Genomic DNA, 14959 nt, shown 5'->3' with positions numbered 1-14959 from the left:
GAACAAAAAGCACAAATAATGATACAGATGATACAGATGTACGTACGCCCACTGACTCAGCATGCTTTTGTATTTCTGGTAGTGATGGAATGATTCCAAAATTTTTATTGACTTCGATACAATTATCAATTATGTTCTAAATTCCCGATTCTGATACAATTACTGATTCTTATTCTTTGAATATCTCTAAATATTTAGCTATAGAGTTTTTTTTTTCTTTTCTTTTTTTTTTTCAATTTCCGGTTACCATAAAAACCCATGTAATATGCACATATATTTTCATAAACCTAAAAATACACTTGTACGTGTATGGGGGGGGGGGATGTATAGATTTTAGTTTTACTGGTAGTTTAAAATCAATGAATATTTATCATCTTATCATTAGTACCAGTAATGAAAACTGAAATTTTAAACCAAAGCAAAAAAAAAAAAAAAAATTAAAAGAATCGTTTTTGACATTGGAAATTAAGCTGAATTTTTTCTGATTCTAATGCCCTGAAAATTCCGATTTTTTTTTATTCCTGATTCTGATTACTTTCTGGCTGTATAACTATTTTATAATCTCTGACTGTTTGGTTTGAACAAAACTGATTTAAAATAAATTAGGAGAGTATGTCCATATGATTAAGCTAATGAAAACTCATTTTTCTTGTTACCTAACAAGATGTATGAATTGGGCACGTTGATATTTCGGAAGAAACTCTCCCCTTCTCAAAAAAATCCTCAAAAAAACAGATGCTCTTTCCATTTACAGAAAACGAAACATATCAAGATGGCTGTTGTACAAAAAGTGTTTTTAAAAATTTCTAGAAATCAAGAAATGATATTAACAACACATCATGATAACCATGAGTTCTTCAGAATTTTCTGATTTATTCCCAACTTTGTTTGTTCTTGCTCGTTTGACTTGTTGATTTAGTTATCTCCATTAATTTGCCTATCTATTATAATGCTTATCTTTCATATTCCAACAGAACTGCAGGCTTGTGGAACTTTTTTCCTACTGACTGTTTTCCTCTTACCTAGTCTTTTCATCACTAAGGCCAATAGATATCTATTGTCATTGCATTAATCATCTTTCATTTTTGTAGCTTCTTACATCAAGTGGCTTCATGTCTTGTCTCGAGTGATGTGCATCAATGGAGTACCTTTTTCAATTTGCTGTTCAGATACCTCATTATAATACAGCTTCTTATTCCAGTAACTTCTTTCTAATAACTGCAGGCATGTGGAACGTCTCTACTGCTGACCGTTTTCTTGCTACCTGTAAACTTTGTCTTTTCAAGGTGAATGTTAATAAACATCTTTTATCTTTGCATTAATTATCGTTCATTCTTGTTAGTTGTTTTTTTTTTACACCAAGTGGCTTCATGTCTTGTCTAGAGTTACTTTTATAAAAGAAACAAAAACAAACAAAAAAAAAAAACAAGCAGATCTTACTTGAATTCAGGAAGATCCGTGTCAAAACACACCGATTCCTCTTTGATGATTTTCAACTGGCAGTCGATTGCAATGATTTTAAGCTGAAAGTAGGAATAGAGCAAAATGGATTAACAATTTTTGTAAATAAAATGATACATTCAGAAAATGCATTTAAAATCAATTATAGGTAGATTTTTTGGTAGCTTGCCTTGTATCTGCCTTCTATCTCCTTCCTTCCTCATTAGGCCTTTAAAGCACTTAACTTTTGGTTAGCTTGTTAAGAGTCAAAGAGATTTAACACTGATGGTGTGAGCTTCATCACTTTCTTTATCTTGAAGTGATTCTCCCTTTTTATTATTATGATTAGCTAATTACATCAAGTGGCTTCATGCACTGTGTGTAGCGACTTCCTTTTGAAAAGAGATCAGACAAAAGAAGAAATGGGCCACAGAAAAGGAAACTAGATTAACAATGGAGTGCTTTTGTAAAACAACATTGAGGATTTGGCCAGCATTTTGTGAATGTTTACCCTTCTAATTACGGACAATAGATTAAAACAGATCAGATAGAGACAAATATGATCATTATAAACCTTTCATCACTATAGGACAACATGAGAAAATTGGCTGCTTCTTCAAGGGTTAAAAAATAATTTCAACTTTACTTTCTGATGGTGGTATCATGATAAAAACACCAGTTTTGGGTCAGTCATTTAACTAGTTTAAGAGTAGACTATTTGTCAACCAGCATTGTAACCTCTTTCTTGCCTATTGGGCTTTTGGTTAGCTTATTTGGGATCCAGGAGATTGAACGCTGATGATGGGATCTCTTTCAAACTTTGTCTGATAACTGACAGATAATAAACGTAGTTAAATATCCCTTTGAATGGATTAACTTTTGGTTAGCTTATTTGGGGTCCAGGAAATTGAACGCTGATGGTGGGATCTCTTTCAAACTTTATTGTCTGATAACTGACAAATAATAAACGTAGTTAATATCCTTCTTGTAAGATCATTAAAGTTGAGCAATGTTGAGCCTAGTCAGTACCAGATGGGTGACCATTTGAAAATACCAGATGCTGTCTGTAGGAGGACATCAACACCTACCTGCAAGAACTGCAAAAACTTAACATCATCATCTACCCTAACAAGGATATATACAAGCGACTGGGGACCGCTTGTGAATTTAACATTCCCTTGACACTTCTTCCTTTGGAGGAAGACAGTTCGACCTGCCAAGGGTGAATGCCACTGACATACATACTGTTGTGTCGTGGAACAACAGTGAAAATAAGAACAATCAAGTCGAGGTTCGGTTAAGGAACAAGTGTATTAACAATAATGTACAAAGATAGGAAAGCGTGTATATCTGCTGGGCACTCGATTAGATGATTCTTGCAAAAATGTTTGAATTCGGTAGACGTAAATTGCGTTCCATTGTCTGTAACAATGTAGTCTACTACTCCAAAGCTAGCGAATAGTTCATACAGGAAGTTGATAGTTACTTCGGATGTGGGATTCTTACATTTTAATACTTCCGGCCATGTTTGTCCAATAAACAAAAGAGCGCACTTACTCTTAATCTCATCAAGCGTTACTGGAAGTTCTCTTATTGTGTCATATAACATATTTTTTACTTCAACTTCTGCTTGAATGGCTGCTATTGCCATATCCTCCAATGGTTCTGTCTGCTTAGGTATTAACCTCGATAACCCGTCTGCATGACCAAACTTTTTGGATGGTACATACTCCATTTGAAAATTGTAATTCAGAAGTATGGTACCCCATCTTTGGAGTCTATTCACCATATGTTGTGGTAGTCCCTTTTTCGATCCGAAAATCGTTAATAATGGTTTGTGGTCTGTTTATAACAGAAATTGCCTACCGTGCAGGAAACGATGAAATTTCTTTACCACGAATATAATGCTTAGCACCTCTTTTTCAATTTGTGAGTAGTTCTTTTCGGTTGGCAAAAGTGATCAGGATGAATGTGCTATGGGTTTCACTTTTCCAACATCCATTTTGTGTAAAATGCATGCTCCTATGCCATAGGAGCTGGCATCGCTTGCAACTATAATTTCATGCTTGGGATTATAATGTGCCAGAAACAAGTCAGACGTTAAAGTCTCTTTAATTTCCTGAAATGCTTCTTCGCACTCTTGCGTCCAGGCCCATTTTTGGACTTTCCTTAACAGTTCATTTAACGGCGACCTTAGTTTATGCATATTTGGCACAAATACATTGTAGCAATTTGCCAAACCTAAGAAACTTTGTAAAGACGCAATATTTTCTGGAGCAGGCATATTCTTTATTGTACTCAATCTATTTGGATCCAGACTTCTTCCATGTTTATCAATGATTTGCCCCAAGTATTTCATTTTCTCCATGAAAAATATAAATTTTTCCTGTTTTACTTTAAATCCATAATCCTGGATCCTTTTGAATACTTGGTTTACATGAGCTTTGTGTTGTTCTTTGCTAGCGCTTTTTATTAACACATCGTTCAGGTACCCTACTGCAAAATCCAACCCATGTAACATAATGTCCATAATTTGCAGAAAAATCGCAGGGACGATTTTGACTCCAAAAGGAAATCTGTTAAATTTGTACAGTCCCTTATGGGTATTAATACATAGTAGCTTTGAACACTCCTCATCAACTGGAACTTGTAAGTACGCATCACTGAGGTTGATTTTAGAAAAATATTTCCATCCACTCAGTTTCGCAAATATCTCTTCAGGGCTCAGGAGAGGATAATGGTGATCTTGTAATGCCCTGTTTAAGCCTGTTGTGAAGTCGGCACAAACCCGAATCTCCTCACTCTTCTTTTTGATGTAAACTGTTGGTGCAGTCCACTCACTGTGATCAATTTTTCCGATGACATCCATGTTTTTGAGTCTTTCTAATTCACCGTCTATCTGTTCTATAGCGGCGTATGGAACATTTCTTTTCTTTCTTAACATTGGCTGTTCATTTACTTTTACATCAAATTTTGTGACCGCTTTTGTACACCTTCCCACCTTTCCGCCTGAGAATACGTCTAGGAAATTATCTTTTTACTCCCTCTTAAGTTTTTCTGCCTCCACATTCGAATCCTCAACCTTTTGGCAAAATGAGCTTAAAGGCAGACCCCATAGTCTAAACTTTTCGAACAGATCAGTTCCAAAGAGGTTGTTTGATTTTCGCATGACAAAAATTCTTGCTTTTTCGGCCCTGGTCTGGAAAAAAATATTTGTCAATAATTCTCCTTCGAAGGTAATTTTTTCGTCACTGACGCTTCTCGTCGTTTATGTGATTTAATCATAGTGGGTCTCCCAAGCCTCTTCCATGTCTGTACATTAATAATGGAAATGTCAAACCCACTATCAAGCTGTAGCCTTACTTTCTTTTTAAACATTTTGACCTGTACATGTTTCCGGATATTTGGCTCCTCAGGTTCAATTTTCGTAAGTTTAATGGATGTCTTTCTACCAGATTTTTTTCTACAATGCGGCGCTTTATGCCCTTTCTGGTGGCAGTTGTCACATTGTTTGAATTTGTAGGGACACTCATTGTACCAATGTTTATTTCCACACCTCCAACATGGCCCAGGTGGATCTTTTAACTGTTTCATTCTCTGGTTATTTTTTGAAGTCGAATTTTTCTTTTGATGGATCGTTTTAATATGCGACACTCCGCTTTCCTCTATGTCACGACTGTCTTGTTTCCACGCAATAAACCATTCACAGTCTTCCGCTAAGTTTTGTAGTTTTAAATTCGGTTCGTTTTTGAGTTTATTTAAAACATGACTCCTGATTTCAGCATCTTTATTTAAGACCAGCCCTTGCACAAATATTAAACATTTAAAATTATCTGATGATAATTCCTCCAGTTTAAAATCGTCGTAATGCTTGTTAACTATACTTGCATAAGTAGTGTAGTCGTCTTCCTCTCTTCTAGTAACATTAATACATTTATATCGCCTATGGAAAATAGACGTTTTTGCAGAAAACAGTTCTGTAAGTAGCGTAACTGTTTCTTGGAAGCTCAACTCACTGGTCTTTTTTGAGAGAATGAAATTCACAAACTTTGTATGCTCGGCTGTTCTTAATTTCCTTAGCAAAAGCCTAACTTTTTTCACGTCTGACCAGGTACTACAACCCGATATAAAAATATCCTCATAACGTCTATAGTATTGGACCCAAGTGACATAGTCTTCTGGATTATAACTGAAATTTTCAATAGCAGCCCACACAGCTGTTTGATAAAATGCGTTATGATTTGAATTTCGCATCCATCATACAAATTCAATTTACAATTTACGCTTGTATTAAATAAATATTCCTTAGTAAATAAATATTCCTTAGTAAAAAAAAAAAAAAAACAACCAAGTTTTCTTTCCCAATTCTTTTGTTTGAAGAACAACAGTTTAGCAGTCATTTTGTAACTTATTTTGTTGAACGCTATATTTCTAGTCTTACTAGAGACAATCCAGCGAAATAACATTTGTTTAACATTTTTTTTATTTGCACGCGTTTTTACGTAACAAAAATAAAATCCATCGCTTTAAATATCCGACGAATTCGTATGGGAAACTTTTAGTTATTTTTTTTTTTTTTACCCTCTTTGCTAAGCAAAAATGACGTACACAAATAATTATTTTTCATGGTCTGTCTGTTTTTCTCTTGACAAGGTCAAGCGTGTTTTCTTTTTTTTTTAATCCCAGATGTTATCGAAATAACGATAAGCTTACACGGTATTTGCTAGTTGGTTTTGGACATTTAACTTTGCAGAAGAAAATTCTTACTATAGGAAAAATGGCTTCTGGTGAAGAAAAAATGAACCATTTTTCCCTTTCTAAAACACTTTGTAAGTGTGTTCAATCATTAAATAATTGACAACATTCGCATTTTTCGCTGTAGATTTTGGTAGCAAGTTTTTTCCCGTCGCCAATTACTATTGTAGTAATTAATTTGTGTTAATCCTTACGTATCTAAATATCTGCTGAAATGACGAAGGTGTTCTCCCATAAAGATTTTACAAATCTTTATTTCAATCACTTATGGTGATTCTCTGCAGTGATGGTCGTTTCGATTACTTGTCGCCAATCTGTTGTGTCATGGAACAACAGTGAAAATAAGAACAATTAAGTCGAGGTTCGGTTAAGGAACAAGTGTATTAACAATAATGTATAAAGATAGGAAAGCGTGTATATCTGCTGAGCACTCAGCTATCAGTTGAAGCGCAGTCGCATCTCTCTCACCGGTGTTGGAATTACTAGCGCTATTTATAGTGATAATCGTGTAACTCCTTGTTCAAGGAAGGCCGGTATAACTAAACTCGAGGATACTCCTTGTGAGGCTTTTCCATCAACACTCTCTAAATATTGGAATATTCTCAAGTGCCAGGTCGCACATGGATATGTGTCTCTTGAGATATTTCAGTTCAAAATCAAATCCACATGCAATTAGTAAAGCCTGCACCACCACAGTATAAGTGAATGAAAAAAAAAAGGAAATTAAATGGAGAAAAATATTTGTTCGAACTCCTGCTTTCCCATAACTAAGTTCAACTGCAATTTCCACTGTCCATTCTCTCTCTCAGCTGTCGAAAAACTAACTGTCTGCTGTGCTTCCAACTCGTCCTTTTCATAAAAGTTCCTGTCCTCTTATGTAAATTAATAGTATATATATATTACTGAGCCTCCTACAAACGAATATCTTTTCTTTCTCTTTTCTTCCCTCATTCATTCCCAACAGGAAAAAGAGAGATGTGCACCCATTTGTGTAAGCCGCTTTCTTTATTACTTTCATCACGTAATCAATTTCTCTAATGTTTTCGTTAAGTTTACGTTATCATGGCATGATAATCAGTTATTATCATTTCCATCTTCTTCAAAAATTTGTTGAATTTCAGATGTCCCAAAACTCACTACAATCACAGGCAGGAGCTAATCCTCACAACTTGAGATTTAAAATCCATTTTCTCCCTGGCTTGTCCAATCTCAATCATATGACCAAGCACATAAAAATCGAAATCACAAACCCTCTGTCTCTTTCCTCTTACACCCTGGCTTCAGCTGGCAGTAGACATTAGCCTGAGGCCAAATTCCCAGGCTGAACGTAAGTACAAGCTACCATGGCAACCCTTCAATCTCCCATTTGTTTCTACATGCGGTACCCAAACGAACTGTTCTCGTCGATACACTGACACACACACTTTTTGTATGACTCAACTTGTTCTTTCTAAAGCAACTTCTGCATCAAGTTGCTCAGCAGTCACCCAACTTCAGTATAACATCTATACTCGAACAGATCTATCAAGCTCAGTCTAAAAATTTCACTAACATCTACATTTGACCGTCGAAATTTGAGAATTAATCTTTGCGTCCCTCTCATAATTATAGTTATTGTTGTGATTTCACAGTTACCTTCTTTGGTACAGTTTATTTTTTACTCCATTGTTTTTAAAATTTCAACTGTTGTATGAGTTTACGATGATCTTTCAGTATTTTATTTTTAGTTTTTAGAAAGTGTTTATTAAAAAAAAAAGTTTTGTAAACAGTTACAGTGTAAAAAAAAAAAAACAAACACTATAACTGTTTACAAAGAATGGAAAAAAATGAAAAAAAAAAAATGAAAATCGCCCCCGACAAGGAATACAGCCACTTGATGTAAAGAGCTTAAAAATATGATTTCAAAGTTAAAAATTAACCAATGAAAAGTGTTAGATAGATAGCGTTCAAATCAGAAGACAGCAATTCTTCCTCTTTTTTCAGAAACATCGCATATAGAATAATAAGGGAGGTGAGACTCACTTTCTACCCTCCTTTTTCCGTTCAATCATAGCATAGGGACTATTGAAATATCTCGCCTATTTAACTTGATTTTCTCTTAATTCTTTGATAAAATCGATCTTTAGTCTTGTTTCATTATTAGAGAAATTGACTACGAAGTTGCTTCTCCAATACCAAATCCACATTCGACTAACAAAGTTGGAGTTCTAACCTCGATCAAGCAAATAAACCAAGGAATTTCTCTAATCCCAGGAACCTCTACATTTAACCACCAACCTAACCTGCTCAGAAACTTTTCACCAATTCTTACTTCTGTGCCACTGGGCACTCTTTCATACCTATATGCTTGTAACGTCGTCCAGGAACCAACACGTTGTATGCTCTGTAGCAAAGGAGACAGAGAATAGGAAAGAACTTCAACTCACTTTTTCTTTGTAACAACGACATATTTCCTCATTGTTATGGCTGTGACGTCCTCCACGTGATCTTGACGTTATTTCATTCCATGGTCCACATCTCTCCTGTGATCGTCCTCTTTCTCCTTTTTATAGTAATTTTTTTCTTTTACTGGTGAGTATCTTATCTCACGACTGAGTCATGATCTTGGTACGACTAAGTACAAGTGACTTCTTTTTAATTCGCAAGTAGTTTTGTCAAAAGATCTTTCTCAGTCTATAAAAAAATATGTACATCAAAATCTAAGAAATGAAGCAAAATGTATCTTTTTTTTCTACTTCAAATTTATGCATATTATATTGAGTCTGGCAGGATCGTTTTGAAGCTTAACCCTTCGGACGACAAATATAAAAAAATTGGCTAAAAACATTATTTCCTTCACCCTCAACCAGGCACTTTTCTACAAGGAAGAATCGCTTTTTTCGCCGATATTTTCGAAAGTCATCCCCTCTTTTCGATCGACTAGCCTTAATTTAAACCTTCGCCATTTCTGGTTTGATGATAGACACAACAGCAAAGACGTCACATTCTTTTTTGTTTTTTTTTTTTACGTTCTTTTCCTCCTTCACGGTACAGGTTCAAGCCTGCCTGCCTGCCTGCCTACTACCACTTTTTTTTTTTGCTCAACACACATTTCCAAACATCCGAGCAACACCGGGCACCCAGGCTAGTCAAACAATATGGTTTGCGTTGTTTTTACTGTTTGCTCAGCATCATCCATTCATTTCATATGAATCAGATGATTATTGTTGGCATTCGTTTCCCGGATATCTTTCTAGAAAGACATCGGTTACTTCTAGGAGCCACCATGTGAAGATTGCTAACATCTGTAAATGAAAATGTTTATGTGGAATGAACAGGATTCAAACTTGGCATACCCAGATTATCAATCATCCATGTTATTACATGCTTAGCCACCGACAGCTTGCTGTTTTTGCTTTAGAAAGGTTTTTGTAGAATAGTAAATCTATAATTGCAACACAGAGAGCTTTTCAATCTCATTATATGTTAGGACAGAATGATGCTGTTTCAGATAGAAAATCAATACTACTATGGATTGCGAAGTTCAGAGCAACATGTTCGGCACTTAAAAGAAAATCATCCGGAATGCTTTGAAGCGCTCAACTCCAGACAGTGTTCAAGTTGTGAAATTTTCTGTTATTCAGTCTCCTGCACATTCACTTTGCTTTGAGATTGTCAGATCAAATGCTCAGAAGTATTCTACACACTAATCAGAATTTTTATCCATAAAATTAATGATTGATAAGAAATTGAACGAACATGACTGGGAAACCGGCATGTCATGTTTTAATGTTTTCATACAAAATGTTCATGCATTAGGTCAGTAGTTTTTGCCGATTTAACATTTTATCTTGAAAATGAAAAACTATGTTTTTTTATTTTAATCTTTATTGATAGCAGTAACGACCTTTACTCCCTAACTTGATCCGATCTATCAACACATCAATTAGCCTTGCTTGTAAAATTCTTTAGGTTTTGATGTGAAATATGAATCTAACTCATGTTTGATCTCCTCTTGTGATGTTAACCTAAGTCCATCTAAATGGTAGTGTTAGGACGATTAATTGGAATTGGAAATTGGAAAAATCGGGACTTTAAAGGGTATTGGAATCAGTATCAGAATTGGAAAATCTTGTGCCTATTTTCCGATGCCAAAAACGATTCATTGTCTTTTTTATATGATTTTGTTTAAAGCAAAATCTTCCACTGCTGGTAGTAATGATAAAATAAATATTTATTAATTTTAAACTATCATTAAAACTAAAATCTATAGACTATTTCCCACAAGTGTATTTTTATGCTTGAGAAAATATCTGCACATTTAACATTTAGTAACTGGGAAAAAATAACAACTCTATATTTAAATATTAAAACATCTGTAAAAACTCGGAATCGGTAATTGTATCGGAATCGTCCCATCATTACTAAATGGTTTTGTAATCCTCTAAATAAATGCTAATCTGAGGGAAATATGCCAGGAGAATATACAGGATGGGTAAGAAATGAATGAAAGCTATAATAAAACTAAACTACCCCAGACCCGTTGGGGCAGTATGTTTTATTAGCTATGGAATTAATGTATGAGCGTGACACTTGTGACGTAAAGAAAATAGTTTTTGTGACATAACAGAAACATTTCTATGAAAGTATATTAAAAATGAAAAAAAGAATATAGATAGATTTCTATGAGTCGTTCTGTTTATAGTTGTTTATTTTTGAAAAAAAAAACTCACAGCCATTGAATTATAAGTGGTTTTCCATACTTTAAAAATTCTTCTAGGAGATCTTTGGTCAATGTAAGGATGAGCATTATCATGATGTGAGAGGACTCACTTTTTGTTGACTAAAGAAGGTCGTTTTCGAATCGAGACATGTAAGAAGATTGCAGAAAAATATGAATGATGCTTTAATAATCTAAAAGAGAAAAATTATAAATTAATCATGACAATATGCTTAATAATAATATACATAAAATAGATTAGAAGGTTTAAAATGTCCCTTCAACAAATCAGTGAAATCTTTAACACCGACCTGATAATTAATGACTGAATTATCAAAAACTTCAGAAACCCTCCCCCTACAATGTTTAGTGAAATAGAGGCTACTATTTAGAAGATGTAACTCTGAAAACAAAAACTGGGACCCTGTGTTTAAACAAGAGTAACATTAATTTTTAATAAATCGTGTTTCCTCTTCATTTGTCAATCTTTTAAATATGGGAGATATTTCTGCTGCATTCCTCCGCCCCAATAATTACTGGAAACACACTTTGGACCCTAGCTCAAACATTTACAAGCAATTTCCAATCAAACAAAATATTTTTTACAAAAAAGCAAGTCAATATGAATATGAATTATCGTTTTTTTTTTTTTGTTTACATATACATAAAAAAGAAAAAAAAAACTTATTTCTAAAACTAAAACAGCATGTATTTTAGACCAGAAATATACACTTTTAAAATCTAACAAAATGTATTTACAGTAAAAATATACACTTCTAAAAATGTAACAAGATGTATTTCACAGCAACAATATACACTTCTAAAAATATAACAAGATGTATTTCACAGCAACAATATACACTTCTAAAAATGTAGCAAGATGTATTTCACAGCAACAATATACACTTCTAAAAATATAACAAGATGTATTTCACAGCAACAATATACACTTCTAAAAATATAACAAGATGTATTTCACAGCAACAATATACACTTCTAAAAATGTAACAAGATGTATTTCACAGCAACAATATACACTTCTAAAAATGTAGCAAGATGTATTTCACAGCAACAATATACACTTCTAAAAATGTAGCAAGATGTATTTTACACCAAAAAAATATGCACACATATTAAACTTTCTTATACATTAATATAATGAAAGATAGACTTAGCAAAACGTGTGAGTGCACAATGTTGTCGTTTTAGTGATTAAACCAAAAACAGAATGGAGGAGGAAGTTATGCCTTTATATAGATGATCGTATGTCAAAACAAACCAATAGGTGACCATTCCGCTGTCACATGATCTTAGACTTCACATATTAGGAAAAACAACTTCCCAACACCAATATTTTCTTCTAAGGCCAACGTTTGACTGCAGTGTCTGTTTAATATGGAAATCTTCTGAAATAGTTGTTCTTAAAACAATTGAAATTCATCTATTGATTTGAAACTCTCTATTTTAAGAATAAATGAATAATATATAGATCGCCGCCGTTTGTTTTTGTTTTGTGTATTAATGGAAATGTTCTTTGTTCAAGATTTTAAATACATTATATGGTGTTATTTTGGACGTTAATGGCTGCTGACAGAAAAAATATATCCGAAATAGATCATTCACCAAAAGAAGAAAAAGGAATAAAAAAAAAAGAAAGAAAAAAAAACCCACAGTTATTCATGCTTTTAATTGCTCCAAAAATGCGGATGGACTTTTTAAAAAAAGAAAAGCAGTGAGTTTTAGTTTTTTGCCCACAAAATGTCCGATATACCTTGATGATGACTTATATAAATTGAAAACTTACATAAAAAATTCCACACGTAATGTGTTTTGCTTAAGTGTTTATTTTTACTCAAGAAAATTACATAAATCATGGTTTTAGTACTGTTGCATATTTGTTACATATGTCAATAGCGATTAAGTTAGCTAGTGTGGATTTTGACAAGGGATACTCTTATTACATGTCATGATAACCCAAATCTGCAAAACAGAATCATTTCCAAGGTTGAATCAAGAATGGCTGATATGTGAGATTAAAACAAAATGAGAGGTCAGACAAAGCAGAGTTATGAGTCGAGATGACGAATGATGTCATGTTTCTTGAGCTGAGAGAAAACAAAGGTTTTCAAATCAGTTGTCTGTGGAAGTAGGTACAACCCCCTTACTCTCTCTCTCTCTCTCTCTCTCTCTCTCTCTCTCTCTCTCTCTCTCTCTCTCTCTCTCCGGTGTGAGTTGATTCTCTATAAAAATTTAATTGTTGAGAAACTCTCAGCGAACGTCTCCTTGTGTGCTTTCTGCATGAAAAGTTTTATTCATATAACTAAACAAATGAGATGAAGAAGAACTGTGGTGTCAATTAACATTGAAAGAGAAGAGGAAAGACAATGGATTAAGGTACAGCACAAGAAAGCATGCACATAATTAACGTTTGAGGTCCTATATAAAAAAAAGCAAGAATAAGAGATATATATAAATATCTTGAATTGGAAGCTATGTTTAATTTCAGAATAGTTTCTGATGGGTAGCTATTCTGTACAAGTCCTGGATATGAAGAATTTTCAGTGGGTAGCTGTTCTGTACAGGTCCTGGGCTTTATAATTTTGCAAGCAAAGAGCAAAAAATCCTTCTCATGTTGATACAAGAAAATTATATGCTAGAATGCTAAAAGATTCAATATTTATGAAGCAACTTTGGTTTCTGATTGGTTGATAACAGAACGTGAATTAATTTGATTCATTAGTTCCTATCAGCAACTTTCAGGGAGCATATCCCATTATTAAATATTGCAACAAAAAACATTGAAAACATAACAGTACAAAATAAGTTGTTTTGAAGTAATGCCATCAATAACAAATCCACAATTTGTATCTGTAAACTTACATATTTTTCTTCTGTACTTTGGTAATATGTACCAAACTCAAGCAGTTTTTGAAATTGAGATCCTTTTCTTCTTCCTCAAATCTGTATCTCTGATGGCCACTCTCAACAGAAGGGTCCCATTACTTTTACCCTCCATTAGGTTTCTATTTTTCACCATCACCCATGTGAGAGAGTCTTTCCTCCTCTTGCTTCATTTGCATAATCAAGGGTTTTCCCCAAATGTCAATTCGTATAAGTAAAAAAATAAATTAATTGGTTATCTTTTGGGGGATAACTGAATTCCCGAATAACATTTAATGAACACTTGAATTTGTATCTACCATCTTGTTTTTCCTATCCAAAGAAACTCAATATTTGGCCGATATTTCAGATGACCTACAAATAAGAAATAAGGTTAACTGTTTTTCTTAATAAGAGTGGTATTGAGATGGAACTTGTCAAATTGCCAAACTATTGCCAAACAAATTGCTACACTATCCCTTTGATTACTGTACACACAATAACCGTTATCCCTGAGTGGCCATTGGGCCTTGATAAGTGGTGAACTCCATGTAAAAAAAAAAAAATAAAGATTTGAGGAAGAATAAAAAGGAAATTTTTTTAGAGCTTGAGAATTTCAAAAACTGCCTGAAATTGGTTTACTTAGAAATGTGAAATGGAATTCTGTGGATCAGGAGGCGTGGTTAAACCCACCTGATTCTCAATATAATAAAGGCAAAAATAGCCTCAAGGACATACTCTGCTTGACTTTGAATCCACACTGTGAAGTGACAAGTCCCCAGATTTAAGGTTGACTGCCCCAACTTTACTAATAGAATCAGACAGCCCGCAAACATTTGCATCTTGAGTTGGAAACTTATCAATGATTTATTTTGTAACTTCCAGTGAATAATTAGCCTGTTTTATATAATAATCCCAGTTATCGACTTCTTTTCTTCTTTTAGTTTGAAATGACCTCTACTTTCCTATGACGTTGATCTAAGAGACCAGGGTTCAATTAATTGCACACTTTATCAAAAGCAACATGGGGAGAGTAGCAGCGTATCTGACTGGATCCTCTCATCAACCAGGCCCCTTATCGAAGAAACAACCCAGTACCGGCGACCAAACGAGACTCACAGCAAATAAATCTGATGACATCACACACTGGACGTCGTTCGGAGAGAAAGGGGTACACTAACTCTC

General features: G+C 34.1%; 1 protein-coding gene across 4 annotated transcripts in view; it reads right to left on the bottom strand.

Moving 5' to 3' along the window:
• Window positions 1-14959, bottom strand: part of LOC145284835 (xylulose kinase-like) — a 225628-nt gene that overhangs the window by 95272 nt on the left and 115397 nt on the right. For 3 of the 4 annotated variants that reach the window (XM_080133812.1, XM_080133811.1, XM_080133814.1), the window contains exon 2: window positions 1441-1523. In XM_080133812.1, the coding sequence (XP_079989938.1) occupies window positions 1441-1523 (83 nt within the window). Of the gene's footprint in view, window positions 1-1440; window positions 1524-10907; window positions 11089-14959 lie in introns of all 4 variants that reach the window. The other variant, XM_080133813.1, reaches the window with a different exon arrangement.

The sequence above is a fragment of the Euprymna scolopes genome, chromosome 9 (assembly GCF_053919585.1).
Source record: "Euprymna scolopes isolate OS-2025 chromosome 9, ASM5391958v1, whole genome shotgun sequence".
Taxonomy (NCBI): domain Eukaryota; kingdom Metazoa; phylum Mollusca; class Cephalopoda; order Sepiida; family Sepiolidae; genus Euprymna; species Euprymna scolopes.
This window is presented reverse-complemented; position numbering and strand designations above follow the sequence as displayed.